Source organism: Cydia pomonella, chromosome 7 (assembly GCF_033807575.1).
Source record: "Cydia pomonella isolate Wapato2018A chromosome 7, ilCydPomo1, whole genome shotgun sequence".
Classification (NCBI taxonomy): Eukaryota; Metazoa; Arthropoda; class Insecta; order Lepidoptera; family Tortricidae; genus Cydia; species Cydia pomonella.
In genome coordinates, this window is record NC_084709.1 from 12,959,929 (window position 1) to 12,978,208 (window position 18,280).

Consider the following 18,280-nt stretch of genomic DNA (forward strand, 5'->3'; position numbering starts at 1 on the left):
GCTAAATAAAAACATCCTATACACAAAAATATTCGTTCGAATTGGGCCGATGATGGACTCTACAATTTAACTTAAACAATTCTAAGAACGGTACGACATATCAGACACAGAGGTTATCTCTTGTGCACCCACGTTGGTAATACATTTAAAATCACACCACTTTCGTGCTTTGATAATTATTTAAAACCATTTTCTCATAAAGGTATTTTTTTCTACATATCTATTACTGGAACTATTATATTAGGTTTTATTGTTTAACTGGGTTAAACTTAAATACTTCACAGTCGATTTACAATGAATCGATATCAAAAATATATAAACGTCACATCATACTTTTGCTTTTAGCGGGAAAATATCATTATAATACCTACCTACTCGTATGTATATCTTATCTCGTATGGTCAAGGTACGAAATATCGGTACGGACAGAGTGCCAAAAACATGTAGCTATACATTACTTTAATGTATGCAGGGCAAAGTAGGAGTAGGTATGTACTAACGTGTAACTGTAAAACTCTCGGTTGTTTAATGCCTATTATTTATGATGTACATTGTATAGTTATACACAAGATGTGTAGGTACATACATACCTACCTACGTATACCTCTTGTTACATGGACTATGTGGAGCGGAATAAGTTTCGAAGTCGGATAGTTCAGCATTTTATTTTTAAACACATTCGTATATGGATAATCATGGCAATTTACAGAAATTTACCTAATTACTGGCTGATTATTTTTTAACATTAGGCAAGGTACATCAGCGTTCAACCATACAAGTTTTCTCTCGAGCTAGGTAGGTACCAGAACTATATTTCTAGATATCTGGAAGGACCTTTTTGTAGTAAGTACATAAACTTATAATACTTCGCTTGACATTAAACGACTTACAGAACAAAGGGGTATTTTACCATCATTTTTATAAAGATATGTATATGTACAAATTTTACTGGTACCTCGGATACCTTGCAGGCATCTACCACAAGCTACACATTATTTTATAATAATATTATTATTTTATAGTATAAAATTGCAGTCCGGATACATTTTAATGTTTTTCATTATAAAAAGTGAGTTGATTTGTGTAATAATCAATCTATATAATTCTAACCGGCGTATAAGATCTTAGACATAACACAGAAGGTGCAGACTCCTGTATGACACCTCTTAAAAAATTCTTTCAGGTCACCTTTGAGTAATCAATGTAAACACAAAAAATGACCATATAAATACAACACAAACAGTTCAAAACGACATTAAAATCAAATCATGAGACATATAATAACAATAAATTAAAAACATCTAATCAAAAGATTTTCTTGTCTTACAAGAACATTACAATCGTAATAAAAATCACAGGTAAGTAGCTTATCACTAGACAATATTTTTATTACTTTCAATAATTTAATTATTAGCGATTCTATTCAAGTAATTTCCTCTTTTAAAGAAGACTCTAAAAATGTATCTAGCAGCCTCAATCATGGCAACTAAACCTCCCATATGATTTTATTAAATGTAGGACTAGTACTAGAATTAATCAGTTACCCATGTCCAGAACCCAATACCTTTACTTTGATGGTGTAGTTATACCAAATATGTAGTTGCCCGTGAAAGAACACCTTATGTCTATATAACTTGACACATACAGACAGACAGAAGCTCAAGTTTCATTAATACAAAGTAACCCATGCGTTTAGTAATCTTTGTACACAGAGCAATATTATGCTACATGTTAAATATTCGTAAATATAACTATTTACACTTCGTATAATTTTTAAATAACAACAGCATTTATCTTATTACAAAGAATACCTTTTTTATTGGCTTTGTTATATATTTGAAACGAAGGAAATTTGCCTCTGTCCGTACTCTACACCCGGTGATATCAGGTACATTAATTAATATCCGAGAATTCAATCAAAGTTCAACATCTTGGTCTTAGATCAAAATATGTTAATACCTATCATGATGGCTACATGCGTTGAAGTTGTTATTCCGGAGCCAGGTGCGGCATCTGAGCTTTAAAAATCTTTTATCGATATGTTACTAGGTACCGGCAGTGACTATCTCGCTCGCAGTTATAAAATAAGTACGTGCGAGCTACGACCTACGACCAATAACATAATATTACAAAAAATAAGGTTTGCATACTGCTTCTGCACGGCTAGCACATGATTACACGCGAGACAGCAGTGTGCGTGTCACAAATTTCTATCTCGACCTGTCAATTTCTCGATTTGGTAGCACAAGTTCGCAGATCTGCAGTTTAGCAAGCGCAATATCACCGCACATTTTTATTAAGAATTCATACCAACGTATGAGTCATTATTTATCTCTTTAATTGTGTTATAATTATTGCATGTGCATGTGCAATAACTTATTCCAAGTTTATTTTTAACCGTTCTACCAATATTTTTACATCGGATTGCATGCCTCAAGGGAACCACTTTTTCCTTGAACACCTATTCGCCCTTTGGGCTACACAATACCTTGATCCACTTCATTCATTATACTTGACCCAATGACATCCCTACATTTATTTATAAATACCGCCCCAGAATTATCTAACAATTAAGTAATTCATATACCAAATTCACAGTTAAATAGGTAAATATTGTACACTCGTACGATATTGTACACACTTTACATACCTAATACTATATTGGTAAGTAGAAATACAATTGTTGATATATTAGCCTTAATGTTCCAAAGTCAAACACCAAATTAATCATGATGATGATATATTGAATTTAGTATTTTAATGAAAGTCCACAGTCCTTTTTAGAGTTAAATAAATTAGATTTTTTCGACACAGAAAAAAGATACCCTTGGGTTACATGGAAAGTAATAAAACTGTCTGGTTACTGACAATCGTTCTGAGAAAAAATTACCCTACTCATAACAAGCTTAGTTATTCTTTATAATATTTATCCATTTCTAAGTTTCGCAGTATAACTCAGTGCTGCGTATCTCGTTAGTGTATTCAACGAATTCATGTGGCACATCCTCGACGCTCTTGCGTTCAAATGGAGTATTAGATCATTTTGCTCCAATAAAACTGAATGGTTAATCCTTGTCGGGGCAAAAACTAGAACTTGTCTCTTTTGGTTTGGCTTGGCGTTGCGTTGCGTTTCTCGAGTCTTGTTTCAGCTAAAAGTTTAAAGCCTTTTGTTTGTTGATGAGGGCATTGAGCAGTTTGATTCTTGCCTTCACTGCCTTGTAGCGGAGATACTCCTCCTCGCGGCCCTTTTTGTCGTCGCGCTGGACCTTCCTGCTGTTTTGGAGTTCGAAGCTTATTTCGTATTCTTTTATGCTCCTTCGCAATACCTAGGTATAAGACAAGATATGGAAGGTTAATATCCATTTGTGAAACTCGAAAAGAAATCTGAAGGTGTTTATACACATCATTAATTAATAAATATTATAGGGACATTCTAAAATAAATTTAAATATAACATTAAAATCTTTCGCGTTTTGAACACATTTTAAAACATTACTATTTAAAACCGGATCTATCGCGATTCACTACCAGAGAAACCTGAGTCGAAACGTCGGAAATAAGGGTAACAATAGTTATTTGTGCAACAAGAGAGAAAAGTTAGTTTTTCTTGCGAGTGTTGTTTTTCAGTCCCGAGTAAGCGAAAGATTCTATAATTGAATCACGAGCGAAGCGAGCTAAGTTAGAATCTTGAGCGTAGCGAGGGACTCCAAAACACGAAATGTAAAATAACTGCTCTCGTGTGACACATACAACTTTTCACCTCTATAAGTGAGAACATATTAAACAATTCAACATCATGTAAAGTTTTTATTCCTATAATCACGACCTTCACTAAATTAAACAGCTACTTTGTTTCACTCCCTGGAGTGAGGAAAGTCGCACTTTCCAAACACCCTGGAGTGACGAAAGTAGGCTTGTTCGAGCTGCTGAGGTGAAAAATAAATTCGCGATAGACCCGGTTTTCAATATGTTTTCAAATTAATTTAAATGTTATATATGTATTACCAAATTATATTCCTTATAACCAGCTCAAGTGGCTCCCTATACGTCTTCGTCGTAATTCTCATATTCTCAATCTTCTATATAGCGTTTTTTTCAACCCCTCTACTCCCCCATATCTTAAAGAGCGTTTTACCTATCTCTCCTCCGTCAGGCCTTCACGGAAATATCTACTTGTTCCCCCTCCATTCTCTACAAAATATTATACTGACTCTTTCACTTTTCGAGCTGTTCGGCTGTGGAACAGCCTGCCCTTAGATATTAGGTGTGCGAAAACTCTTCAAAGCTTTAAAACCCTACTGAAAAATCATTACTTGTCTCTTTCTTAATGTGCCGCTGTGTTATATTATGTATGTATGTATATTTAGATATGTATCTAATATTTATTTATTTTAATATAGGTATGTATTGTTATATTAATATGTTTATTTAAATTGTAAATGTACTGTATGTACTGTCTGCTTAATGTATGTGTAATTTTCCTATTCCTCTAATTCATTCGTGCACTACCTGTTCTAAAAAAACGTTGGAAACGGATAGGCCCAGTAGGATATATCTGGCTTGCCAGGTTATTCAATGCTATCCTTGTCTCAAATAAAATCCCGGAGGTATGGCGTCAAAGTTACATAGTGCCTTTCTTTAAAAACAAGGGTGACATCAGCATCTGTGGAAATTACAGAGGGATAAAACTTATCTCTCATACCCTCAAAATATGGGAGAGAATATTGAACCATCGCTTCCTTAAGTACGTGTCAATATCCGAAAACCAGTACGGCTTTACTCCTTCGAAGTCTACGATTGATGCCATTCAAGCCATTCGCATCGTTATGGAAAAATACCGGTCAAACCATGAAAATATACATATGGTTTTTATTGACCTTGAAAAGGCTTTTGACCGGGTTCCAAGAGATCTAGTCTGGAAAGCAATGAGGGCACGAGGAATACCGGAACACTACGTAGCTCTTGTTCAGGACATGTACATTCGGAGTAGTACGAAAGTGCGAAGCTTGGCAGGAGAAAGCAAAACCTTCGAAGTCAAAGTCGGCGTCCATCAAGGTTCCGCCCTGAGCCCTCTACTTTTCAACATAGTTATGGACTATCTTACCAGAGACATCCAATCCCCCTTGCCCTGGTGCATATTATATGCCGATGATATTGTCCTCATTAACAACAGTGCACAACAGCTACAAATCAGTCTCGAACGCTGGAGACATGTCCTCGAAACCAGCGGTCTTCGCATCAGCAGAACTAAAACTGAACACCTAGAATGCAATTTTAGCGGTGACACCACAACTTCCAGCACAATTTACATCGAAGGAGAGCCACTACCCAAAGTCACTCAGTTTAAGTACTTGGGAGCAATGCTGACAGCTGATGCTAATATCGAAACTGATGTAACCCATAGAGTGAATGCTGCCTGGCAAAGATGGAGGTCCCTTACGGGAGTTCTTTGCGACACTAGGATGCCGATTCGGGTAAAAGGGAAAGTTTATAAATCAGCTGTCAGACCTGCATTAATGTACGGGACTGAATGCTGGGCTATTAAAAAGGTGCACGAAAACAAAGTCCATGTTGCAGAGATGAAGATGCTGAGATGGGCAGCAGGCGTAACAAGACTCGATAAAATACGAAACGAGTATATCAGCGGGAGTTACAAAATTGCGCCCATCACAGATAAGATCACCGAAAGCCGACTTAGATGGTATGGCCACATAATGAGACGTTCCGAAGATCACGTGGTCAAGAAGGCGTTGACAATACCATGCACCAGAAAAGGCAGTGGAAGACCCAAAACCACGTGGCTGGCTACTATAACCCGCGACCTGGAGCGAGCCCAACTTACAGATACGACAACCCAGGACAGACCGTCCTGGCGCCTTAGAACGAGGAGAGCCGACCCCAAATAATGGGAAGTGGCAAGGAAGAAGAAGAAGAAGACTACCTGTTCTAAAAACTTACTGTTCTTTATATCCTGCTACCCTAAGGAAGGTTGTCTGGAAGAGCGATAAGACCGCCTGTTGCTACCTTTCTTTACATTGTAAATCTGTATATACATTTGTTTTCTTTTTGGTGCAATAAAGAATATTTACTTACTTTATTTTACTATATTTTATGTTATTGCCTTATTTAAAACGAGATTATTTTATAATTCAAATCAGATTATAATAAACTTGGACAACCCGCTTTCATTCGGTTATTAAACCAACCGAATTGGTTCTATTTGGAAATATGTTCATTGACACTTACACATTTCTGCAATTTCGCTTCGCCAAGAGCTCTGGCCAAGTCTTCAAGGCCGAGGCAGTGCAGGCCCTCGTTGGACGGTGTTGCTTCTTCGCTGGTTGTGCCAGACTTGGCGGACGAAGTGGATGAGGGTGGCTCTTCGCCGTCGCGCGTGGGTGGCGACTGGAGAGGCGTTTCTGTTGTCTCCTGGAAATGGCCAAAAGGTATTTATATATGAATGCAGCCGGGTTTTTATAAACTTTAGTAACTTGCAATGCTCGTATTCTTTAACAATAGAATGGATATCAATTGTCTTCAAAATTTTCAAATCATTTTTTTACCACTTCTTGGTATCCGATTAAGCTGAAATTTAACCTACTGATTGGTGACAGTGCAATATTATGATGACAACTGATTTCGTGATGGAAGGACCGTGATTTTTCTAGCACGAATAAGACAACGCTAGTGACTTCCTTCCGATAATCAATTTATTAATACTTTACCAACATACTCCATAAGTCTATGCTTTAAAAAAAACATGACACTCATAATATACCGAGATGGTCTTTTCAATGGCCATCGCACAATAATACCATAACGCAGGTTTTAGTATTTTATTTTCTGATTCTTTATCACTGGAATCATAATTCTACGCCAACGAAATTACCGGCGAAGTCAGTACACTATAAAATCTGCGCACCTGTGAAGAGTCGGAAGGTTTCTCTTGGCTGTCGCTGGAGCTGTCCACACTGGTGTTGAACAACATCGCTTCATGCTCATGTATCGTCGCCAACTCCCCATTCGTTCCACCGACCTGTTTAACATCACAGTTACATTGCCATTATTATGGGATAGTCAATTTAAGGACGTAACAGGATGATGAGTACGCCGACGATGAACTAAGGCTCATGATGTTATTTTTATAGCTAAAGTGCTAAAAACTATTGTAAGCTATTGGAAATCAAGCAATCCCTATAAGACCTCGAGCCTCTCTCTGTTAGTGGCTCTAGAAAGCTCGTTCACCTAATGCATTACAAACAAAATTTTACGGCTGATTAAATAAAACTCTTTTCACTTTATATGCTAGGCACTTTTACTAGTTAAGTTAGTAACTAAAGAGTCATGTCATTAATGAAGAAAAAGGTGGAAGTCGTAACAACTATTAAAGAAAAAAAAGCTACATATTTCGGACATATATATAGAAACTCAAAATATGACTTATTAAAACTAATTATTGAAGGGAAGATTGTAGGGAAGCGAGGACGTGAGAGAAGGAGAATATCATGGACAAGGAAGCAAGGAACATAAGAGACTGGTTGGACGTGGGCAGTACAGAGAAACTAATTCACATGACTTCAGATAGAATGACATATAGACATAAGGTTGCCAACCTCCGGGATGGAGAAGGCACTTAAAGAAGAAGAAGACTTTTACTAGTACCTTGACGAATTAATGTCACATACCGCATTATGCCTTGAAGAAGCTTCGCTTAACGGCTCCAAATCTCTCGTACAGCAGGTCTTGCGCTTGTTACACACGATTTATTGCTAGCTAGGTGCTCGTTCATGAACCCTTGGCATTTGTAAGCCTTTCTTATGTTATTACCATGTACAATCTGTTCTTGTTTGGCCGGAAAACAGCCGGAAATTGCCATAGTAGTTTCACTTACCGCATCAGGTCTAGAGGAGGCCAGCGCCCGCTTGACAGCTCTATATCGCTCGTACAGGTGCCTCGCGGCGCCGCGCTCGGCGGAGTGCGCCGGCGGACGGCCGCGCGCCGCCTCGAGTCGCAGCAGTGCTCGCTGCACGCACGACTTCTCGGCCGCTAGCTGTGCGCTCGTCCATGAATTCTCAGCGCTAGTAAGCCGTCCTGCTGCTTGGCGACAACCCTCCAACCACTAGAAGAAAGGATGTTTTTTTTTTTCAAATAAACTCGCTACGATTTGGTACCAATAGTGTCAGCCAATTGATTTTAATTTATGGTGTCAGTGGAATAGAAGGGATATGATGAATACTTCTGAATAAAGACAAAGAGGCCAATTCAAACTTACATTATGACATCCAAAAGATACCTACTCGTTAATGATGTCACTCGCCCGTGCGTCTCGCTCGCGCCAATAAGTACATATACGGACAAGTATAAGTGAAATACACGCGCGACTGACATCATTTAAATATGCAGAAAAGTCACAAAACTATAATAAAAAAAAATACGACGTCGATGGCAAACAAGCATAAGGCCCGCCTGATGGTAAGCAGTCTCCGTAGCCTATGTACGCCAGCAACTCCAGAGGATGATACCTGATTAAAGGTACGTATCGTTATGCAAATATTAATGGGTTCGTCTTCTTCCAATCTCTAGCAGGAGTAGGATGAATATTTGAGTATACAACATTAAGCTAAGGAGTTAACATTAAGCAAAAAGACAGTCTCTAAAAGTAAGAAATAGCTCACCTCCTCAATATCCCTTACAACTTCAGTCATAGCTTTCTCACTCTTCAGCGCCGCATCCAGCTTATCATCTCTTTCCTTCTGCTGCTTAGCGGCCTGTAGCTTGAGCGCGTACTCAACAGGGTCTGCTTTGATGCACCGCTTCTCCGCCTGGAGCCGCCGCAGCGTCTCGTACATGCGCGTGAGCTGCACGTCGGTGATGCGCTCGCCTGGTGTGATAGCGTAGCCATGCTTTGCTTCGTATTCGGTCTCGTGCTTCGCGATGTTCTTTTTAAGCACGCTGATCTGAAATTTTAAGGCTATTGATAAGGTTATTGATATTTTATGACCTTGGTTTCCTGGTAAAACATTCTTTAACTTCAATATAATCTCCTGATCCAAAATATTCGTAATGTTCTTTAAGGCAAGCTTGGCTCAGATGGGTCAAGCAGTTACGAGTATTAGCAGCAACTGGTGCGTTCATGTCTAGTGATAGCGTCTTTTTGCCGCCACTTCCACCATACCTTCTTGTTGATCTTGTCGAGGCGACGGTCAGGCGCTGGCTGGTCGCGGCGCGAGTGCGGCGCCACGCTGCGCTCGTCTCGGCGCATACGCTCGGCTGCCGCCGCGTTTTCCGCCGCCGACGCGTCGAGTGCGCCCGCGTCTAGGGTCTCTGGCTCCTCGCATACTGGAACGTAGTACCAACCATTTAGCAATATGGTTTTCATATTTTAGAGACATCAAATACTTTCGGCTGGAAATCGACGGACGACGTTGTTGTTGTTGGCCCTTCGGACAAAAAAAATCGGAATACCTAGGTCTCTATTTTCAAGCACTAATACCGATTCCCCTTGCTCACGCGCCGCGCATGAGTAAAACCGTCCAATCAATTGAATGTTAGTACGAGTTCTTCAAACTCTTAAAAAACTCTCAGATAATCCTCTAGCTATAGTAACATACGTTGTGGTTTCTGCAACAGGGTGTAGTCCAAGTGCGGCGGGGTGGCGGTCCGCACGTCTTCGAGCTCGTTCTCTTTGGGTTGCTTGTGCTGGCGGGCGGGCGCGCGCCGTCGCTTGCCGCCGAACTGCGGCCGACGAGCGCGCGATAACCGCTCGGCGCGTCGCTCCGACTAAACACAAGTAAGAACTTGGTTAATATAGAGAACAGAGTCAGACCACGCTAAGTTTTTATGCTAAGCGCTATCTCAAGTATGGTGCTCCTGTGGGAGATATATGCATTGTCACTGCTAAGTTGGTGCAAACTTAGCGTGGTGAACACCTGCTGCTTGAATAATCAGAGCTATAATTAATCGTCTAGGTTAGGTCATTAACCTATGCAGGATAACTATCGCTAAAAAGAATATTTTTTATTGTAAGTATTATTAAAACTAACCTCAAGGCGGTTATGGTCGTGTAGTGGTGGCGGAGGCGGCGGTGGTGGAGCTCGCTCTTCGCTGTGCGGCCGCCTCTCTTTCCGCTCGTGCGCGCAGCCAGAGTCGCGCCGCTCGCGTCGCTTGCGCGCCTCCCGCTCGCACTCGGGCGCTGCCATCTCGTCTGCGTTCCGCGCTTGCTCACGCCCCCGCTCCCGCTCGCAGCACTGCGCACGCCACCCGGGGCCAGTTATAACAACGGGCCGCTCGCTCGAGCACTCGCTTTCGTGCCCGAAACCCTACCAGTTGTTACAATGTATTGGTGTAATGTGCGCAAATGTGAATCTCGAGGTGGGTTAAAGCTGATATTTGTGGATTTAAATGGGATTCATATTTGTGAATGAACAGGTGTTTATATGCTTGGGATATGGTGTTATAATAACTATTAAGGCAATATACATAATTATACGTAAGTAGGTATATGTATCTCTAATAACCATTTAATTTAATGCATACGTGTATTTAAAACAACTACAAAACACTACAGTTAATTTGGTTAATAAGCGTTTTCGTCAAATAACGGCTCTCTTACATACCTACGCATAAAGATTTCAGTTTTAAACAAATGGTTACAGGAAAAGTGTCGCACTAAGTTATAAACAAATAATGTACTTTACTGACTACTTTTTAGAAACTTTTCCCGTACCAATTATGATAAAAGAGAAGCGAATATAAAGCTATCATTGTTAAATAGAATAGGTTCACTACTTTCTACATAATGATATCACAATGTGAAGCCCCACCACCACCTATGAATTTAAAAGTACCTGCAGACTTTCCAATTGTACCATGTTCGCTTCTGACTTAAAACTTTACTCGAAATAAAATCCCCAATTTCCAAAGGCCGTTATGTGAGGATTCTGAAATTAAACCATGTATGGATCTAGTGCAACTGATATACTCGTAGATACAAGGCAATCGGTACTGTTTGCGACAACTCGAACTGGCTGATTTTATTATACCTATGTATTGGCTGTAAAGTGACTTTTATATTACGGTTCGTAACCGATAACAGCTAAATGTACCTACAAGTAATCTGACCAACCCATTCTGTCACTAGAATTACAACAAATATATTTAAAAAATTGTTGTCTTCTTCCTAACAACTTTATTTTTTACAATTTGGCTCCTTTTTGAAGTCGAATGTCAATAGACAGACTATATCACGAATATTTGCTAATTACCAAAATTAGGCTTGACCCTTCTTCTTCTTCTTTCTCCCGTTTTCCCGGCATTTTGGCCATAGCTTATGGGAGCCTTGGATCCGCTTGGCAACTAATGCCTAGAAATGGCGTAGGCTCTAGTTTTCACAAAAGCGACTGCCATCTGACCTTCCAACCCAAACTAAGCCTTATTGGGATCAGTCCAGTTTCCTCGCGATGTTTTCCTTCACCAAAAAGCGACTAATAAATATCAAATTATATTTCATACATAAGTTCCAAAGAATTCATTGGTACGGGCCGGACTCAAAGCCCGCAACCTTCGGATTGAAAGTCTCACGCTCTTACCGCTAGGCCACCAACGCTTATAAGACTTGACCCTTATTGCACTACAAAGTGTAATAAACAAGTTTTCCAGGAAGACATTAATACATACGAATCTGACCGTTTCATTTCAATTATTAGTTGAAAAGTTAAAGTTCATTTCATTTAATTTCTTTGCTACTTCTTTTTTACTTGATCAAATTATCCATCAATGCAACTATTGATTGAAATGTAAACCCACTACGCTACTGTCATGCTTACACTAATAAATCTATGCTACTACCATACATTAATAGTTGCAGCAGGTGCTGAATGAAATTTAAAGAGACCTGTTCAAGCTACAATAAGATTCTTCAAGGCAAGCGTCGACATCCACGCACGAGTACAGATGCATAAATTACACTTGTCTTCCAATAAAACAAGACAGCATCATTAGTGTCATAAATCAAAATAATACCCACACTATGGAGGGCATCCAAATAAAATTGGGAACAAAATTCTGGCTGTACCATTTATTTTGTTTTCAGTATTGAATCACCATGTACAGAGCGAATACAACTTTAAAAACTCGGTGTGCCATATCGCGTTTGCCGAGAAATATCAAGTATTTGAATAAAAATACGCCATCTATTATCTAAGAGTCGTGATATATTAGTAATCTATTTAAATTTTAAGTCGCAATATAACCAATCCAGCTGTAAACCCTGACTCTAGAATATTTCAGATGGGAATAAGTTAAATTAGTTATGATAATTAGCCAATCAGAGCGAGCGGCATGCTGGAAATAAAGTTACATAACTTACACCCAATCGCTCGTCTGGCGTCCCGAATGCCAAATCGGCTTGTCGCGAACAGTAGGCACCTACAATACCTACACGGTAACATTTAGTCTTCGGGAATCATATTTAACTAGCGCATGGCTAGCGTGTAGCACAAAGTTTAACTGAAATATTTTTACTCATAGTAAACTTCTGGAGCAAACTAAAATAGCTCTAAATGTGAACAGCGAGATCAAAATCATGACATGTTTATGAAATAACTTCATGTCTCGAATTAGGCGCACCAAAAAGTTAAAATACGAGTAAACATTTTTCAGGTCTACTTACAATGCAGTATCTTGCGGCACCAACTATGGAGTCCAATATCCTGGAAATGTTGTCCCGACTGCGGCTGGCCAGGTCGCTTGGGGCCCCTATGGGCTGAACCCCGTCCAGAAATCCAAAACCTAATGCTTAACCACCGGGTTATTTCTTATCCTTTGATATAAAATAAACAGAAAAAAACAAAACGAAACGGCAGGGCGGAAGCCCGCGCCGTTTTGACGGAAACTTGACACTTAACTTATATCTTAATGTATAGTCTAAAAGGTTCGTGCAGTCTATTTGATGATGTCACTCCTTTGCACCGACATGTCTCGGTCGCGGCACATATTGGTACGGCACAAACAGTCAATATTATATTTCGCTTTTATAAGATTTACGGCTGCTTTAAGAAATGTGTTGAAACTAGTCTGTAGTTTAGCATTGATGGGTTGAGCGTGGGTTGGGGAGCTAGTTAGCTCACAACGCTAATGAATCCTCTCCATGGTTACAAGCGTGGCACTTTCACAGATGTTTTGAAAAAGAAACGTTAACGCGGCAGATTTTGTTCAATTATCGTCTATCATCTTTGATATTATTGTAATTCTGACACTGACACCGATAAGAAAGAAGTAATATCAGAAGAGGCAGAATTTTGATTATTTTTTCGTCCTGGTTGCTGGCAAATTCTGAAACAAAAATAAAAACCGTTTAACTAGCTTGTTCTACATCGTGTAAGTACTTGAATAGTAAATTTAAGAGATACTTGTTCTCATTTTTATTTATCTTTCCTTTAATAAGCAGCCTGTAAGTAAAAATGTCGATCACTAAATAAAATAGGTACCTAAGCATATCCCGCCGTGAAAAAAAGTATTTACATATAGCATTACTATGCTAATATATTTTTTTGTACACGTTACTACGTGTGTATAAACTCGGCACTATACACATACAGCATGGTATTAATGAACACACTTTCATACGTATAATAAAAAAAAAGATTTTGTTTTTCCATATAAAATAATTTAAGAAGAAAAGTATCACTACTTCGTTTTCACTCAAAATGTCGCATTTAATGATGCGACGTCACAAGTAACCATGATGTACGAGATACATTGCCGCTCGAAATATATTCTAAAATTAATTATGCTGTGGTAGTGAAGACTACTATTTTTATTTATTATTGGGAGTCTATAGTGTCCCACTGTTGGACAAAGGCCTCCCCTCACTTTTCCAGTCTTTCCGATCTTGAGCAGTCTCTGGCCTTCCTTTAAAAAGGAGTCTAACTCGACTTGCCATCGCCGACGTGGTCTGCCAGATTCCAGTTAAGACTAAAAAAAAAAAAAGAATTGTTTGGAACACTAAAACCTGTCTCTAGTTTAATTTTGCCAAATACACACTGTATAAAGATTTTTTTGGGAAATGACTCACGAGAGTGTTACCTATTTAAACTTTAAACATCATATCAGCATAAACAGTAGGTATTTAACTCTTCACTAGAAGGAGGCTATTTGAAAGTCTGTTACTCTGACTTATATGTACACCATAGCGCATCTTGCTCGTATCTACTATATATGTATACATATTTAGTAGGGCTCGCGGTCGTGTCCGGGTTTCGTGTACACCTGTTCGGTACCCGTTTCCTAACTACACGTACACGATTTTCTGACGGACCTTGAATACACGCGGGTCTAACCCGTCCTTGCCGTGTAGCGGAGATTGATGTCATCTATAGCTTTAAATAAAACATAGATTCAGGTTCAGGAGCTCTGATTGTTTAACAGTTTTATCGGATTTTCAATGTGATTGATACTGTGTTGTGTTATATCAATTAAATTTTTTGTACATATTTTGAAATCTTGAAAAGGACTACATTACTGTTATTATCTTGGAAGGGTATCTTTCTTAGTTAGTTGTTTATTGTCGTAGAATAACATGCACAGATAAAATAAACACCATGCCGCTCGTGCGTCCCTCCTTTTGTTATTTATACGACGCGTTCTACCACTTTTACCTGAGCCTTGTTAGATTTACTGATATTACGTTGCAATTAATACAGTTAAAATGTTGCTAACGACGATTACAAACATATTGAGGTAATAAATTATGTTTTTTTTTATTTGTGTTTATTATCGGACGTTAAAATAAAATTGAGTCCATATAAGTTGAACGGAACGGGGATCTCACTGATTTTGGACATCGATGGAAACACTATTTTGCAAGTTATACGCTTTTCATTTCTTAACTATAAAGTTTATAACAACAAATTAACAGTAAACCACAATTGAAAACAAACAAGAAAACAAAAACTATTAATAAAACAACAAAACATTACGCTTGACGTAGAAATACTAGTAGTTATCCAACTGAACAAGTGGCGAACGGAAGTCCAACTAAAGTTTTATGAGATACTTTATAAATTTTAGGCATAGATATTATTCATTTTTTGCTGTCTGTCATTAGTGAAATGCTTTTTAGTGCCGCGCGGCAACAAAACAATGGAATAATCCTACCTGAAGGGCTAGTTGTTATATTTTTTTACAGATGTGTTGAGCTTATTACAAAGAGATAAGACTAAAAGTGCCAACGCATGTTGTAAAAACAATACGTTCTTTTGAATGAAACACCTGCACTTTGTTTATTAACCATGTCATGTATTTTGTTTTGCACAGGATATGGTCATTTAAAATACTTAATCTCATTTTGTTATCACCCCGTTCGTGGTAGTTTCAGTAAGCATAACTATACTTTTGTCTTAGTTAGATAATTATTTAGGTCGATAAAATATAAATTTATAAATTTAAATTTCATTGTTATAAAATGCATGTACCTACCTAGACTTAAGAAATATTGAAAGCCCTAATAGGGTGTCATGTAACTACCATCTTCAAATTGTATAATGAGCATGATTACAATACAATAAAGAATAGGTTTACTTTCATTATCAAAAAAACTACATTAATGAAGAAAGTGATAGCAATGAAGTCAGCGGTTGCTGAGATATTGATAATATTAATCTCATTTAGAGTAAATCAAAACATATGAATTATTGAAACAAACTCTATGTACCTACTTTTTATTGACATTACCAATCAATCCGGTAAAACTGCAAAGTAATCGAATGTTACTAATCTCTCTTTTATTCAATCGTATCTCTTCATAGCACGAATCTCTGCTACACGAAAATGAAGGGTCAAACCCGCGGGTAAATAAGATCCGTTATTTCGTGTAAACGTTTCGAAATCCGGGCGGGTTCGTGTAGTTCGGGTTCTTAGTACCGCCGGGCTTAAGAACACGGGTACCCGTGTCAGCGTGTAACACGTGTATCGGGAGCACTAATATTTACCTAAGTACAAGCGAGATCCACGGGGAAAATGATAACAATGTGGGGTGGATTTATAAGTTCGAAATTCGAATCGGCTTAGTGTATATCATATAGCGCGATAAATAATAGTGTTCATCTCTTTCGAGCTGTGTTAAGTGTGACGGTTGCTTTATCGCGTGGCTATCACCGTCTATAACACGATTCGTACGCCCGCCGATCACACTCGGCTTAGCTTAGTACGAGTATGAGTGTACACACTACTAGAATCCATTAGCGGCTGACGCTATACGTCTCGCCCGACAGTTTGGTTTAGCTTGATGGATAGCCACTCTAGTTATTGATTACCATTGATCACTTGTATTAAGGATGACTAGAAAGGTCCGGGCCAATGCTTCCGACACTTCGTTTTCCATTACGGGTGATCGGTGATCAGGTGATGCTTTCTGCACAGTCTAAATACCGCACATTGCCATCTCAGCGAAATGACTTACAATTGCGTAAAGCAATAAAATACGAGTCAGTTCACGTTCATAATTAGCACCCATGACGCGTGACCTCATTAATACTATCATACATAATATCGCGCTTTAATAGTTAAAGTTTTGTATCAATAAAGTGTTTAGTTTAAGCAATATTGTGAGTTATCATTAAATCAAGCAACAACATAATATAATTGGTGTATGAGGCACTAGCAGCCCATACACTTTCTATATAAAACTGAAGTGACGGACGGCTCGGCCCGGATCCGGCCCGTTCTAGCATGAGTCATCCTTTATCCGGCAGATCCATATCTATACGTAGTGCCTTCAAACCTGACCTGGCATTAATGAAATAACCACGGCATCAACAAACGACGTCTAACGTTGGCTGAATTTCACCAGAATATATAATGCCTAGTAAACTTTAAGAGTAAATTACAATTATTTTTATGTATGAAAAAGTAATCTATCAGGTTGGTCTTCGATATTAATTATTTCTCTTTTCTGTTTCAAATAGTTATGTTAACGAGTTAGCTCACACTAATATTCCTTCGCAAATACCAAAGGTCGCGTAAAACGAAGTACGGTGTTGAACGTTTAGTTCGGAAAACGCCATAAATCATTAAAAGGTGTCATTCAATACGATAATTTGCCACCAGCACGCGATCAATATTTCAGATCGCGTCTACAACATGCTAGACCGCGATTTGGTCGATTTGTAACGTTAATGTTGAGTTTTTGGCAAAATTGGGTTGATAAAGAGCAATAAACTGAAAGGTTGAAGAATCTACAAACTAACATATCACCTTTAATGGTAATATGATAATAACAGGATAGGAACTTTGCCCTATCACGCGTAACTGTGACCATTATCAAACCAGTTTGAATTTTGGAATTCATAGCGCGTATTGTTTTTCAATAGCTGTTACGGCTGTTATGTGCTCGTGCAGAGCTCGCTTTTTTGTTGGTATCTTTTTCAAAACAATTTTAGTGCGTCGCGCTCGCACACAGACGTGCGTGCGTAACGCGCTTACGCGTTAGTCGCCCAACACACGGACCAAAGCTAAATTAATTATAAAATGGAATTTTTGTGTAGCAGTCACAATAAATTACGTCGTCAACGAATGTTCAGCGACTTACGACATATAATACGATTCGAATCCAGTAGTACTACATCTACTATTATAACGGCTACATTTCCAGAAACATGACTGTTCATTATTTTCAATTTAAGTCAACTATTAAACACGGACCTAGGGGCCGATTTTCGAACTTCGAGAGCTCGATTTTGTCACTCGTAAATCTATGGAAAACGGCAAATGCTATTTTTGAAATCCGAGCGATAAAAATAGGAAATCTAGTGATATTGACCACTCGTTTTCAATTCCATAAGTAGAATTTAAATTTTAAATGCCTAGTAGTGGAGATAGTATTAAAGAGAGAACACGAAATCGAGCGGTCAAAATTCAAATAACTGTTTCCTAAGTCCGGAGAAACATTACAACTACATTTTGACAGAAAGATTGAATGAAAATAATTTCAGGAATATTATTATGCCTAAAAATATAAATCCATTTGAGTTTGCAAATAAAACGTTACTTTGAATGTATTTTATAATCCTTAAGGGCTCCAAACATCTTGAAAGTTTTCTTTTAGATGCCCAAATAAATGTCTGAACAACCAAATCTCGCGAGCCCTATACAAAGTATTTTAAACTGTTAACTTTATGAATTCATACATAAACAAAAGGCAGAAAACAAAGATCCGTTGTGACCTAGAAATCTACGCGGTATGGCCTGAGATATACGCTAGGTTACGTCTGAAAGCCTTAAC

At 38.5% G+C, this 18,280-nt stretch overlaps 2 protein-coding genes across 5 annotated transcripts in view; both read right to left on the bottom strand.

Annotated features, from left to right (window-relative positions):
• The window catches only part of LOC133519888 (27 kDa glycoprotein-like), a 186,545-nt gene that overhangs the window by 38,699 nt on the left and 129,566 nt on the right, over positions 1–18,280 (bottom strand). The gene's annotated exons all lie outside the window — the stretch shown is intronic.
• Positions 650–18,280, bottom strand: part of LOC133519861 (protein FAM13A) — a 37,868-nt gene continuing 20,237 nt past the window's right edge. The window contains exons 2-11 of one of the 4 annotated variants that reach the window (XM_061854013.1): positions 12,671–13,332; positions 10,848–10,940; positions 10,044–10,319; positions 9,612–9,780; positions 9,176–9,339; positions 8,676–8,957; positions 7,892–8,119; positions 6,923–7,036; positions 6,247–6,429; positions 650–3,326 (exon numbers count right to left, since the gene is read on the bottom strand). In XM_061854013.1, the coding sequence (XP_061709997.1) occupies positions 3,150–3,326; positions 6,247–6,429; positions 6,923–7,036; positions 7,892–8,119; positions 8,676–8,957; positions 9,176–9,339; positions 9,612–9,780; positions 10,044–10,319; positions 10,848–10,871 (1,617 nt within the window). In that variant the 5' untranslated portion in view covers positions 10,872–10,940; positions 12,671–13,332 and the 3' untranslated portion in view covers positions 650–3,149. The remainder of the gene's footprint in view (positions 3,327–6,246; positions 6,430–6,922; positions 7,037–7,891; positions 8,120–8,675; positions 8,958–9,175; positions 9,340–9,611; positions 9,781–10,043; positions 10,320–10,847; positions 10,941–12,670; positions 13,333–18,280) is intronic. The other 3 variants (XM_061854014.1, XM_061854016.1, XM_061854015.1) reach the window with 3 other exon arrangements.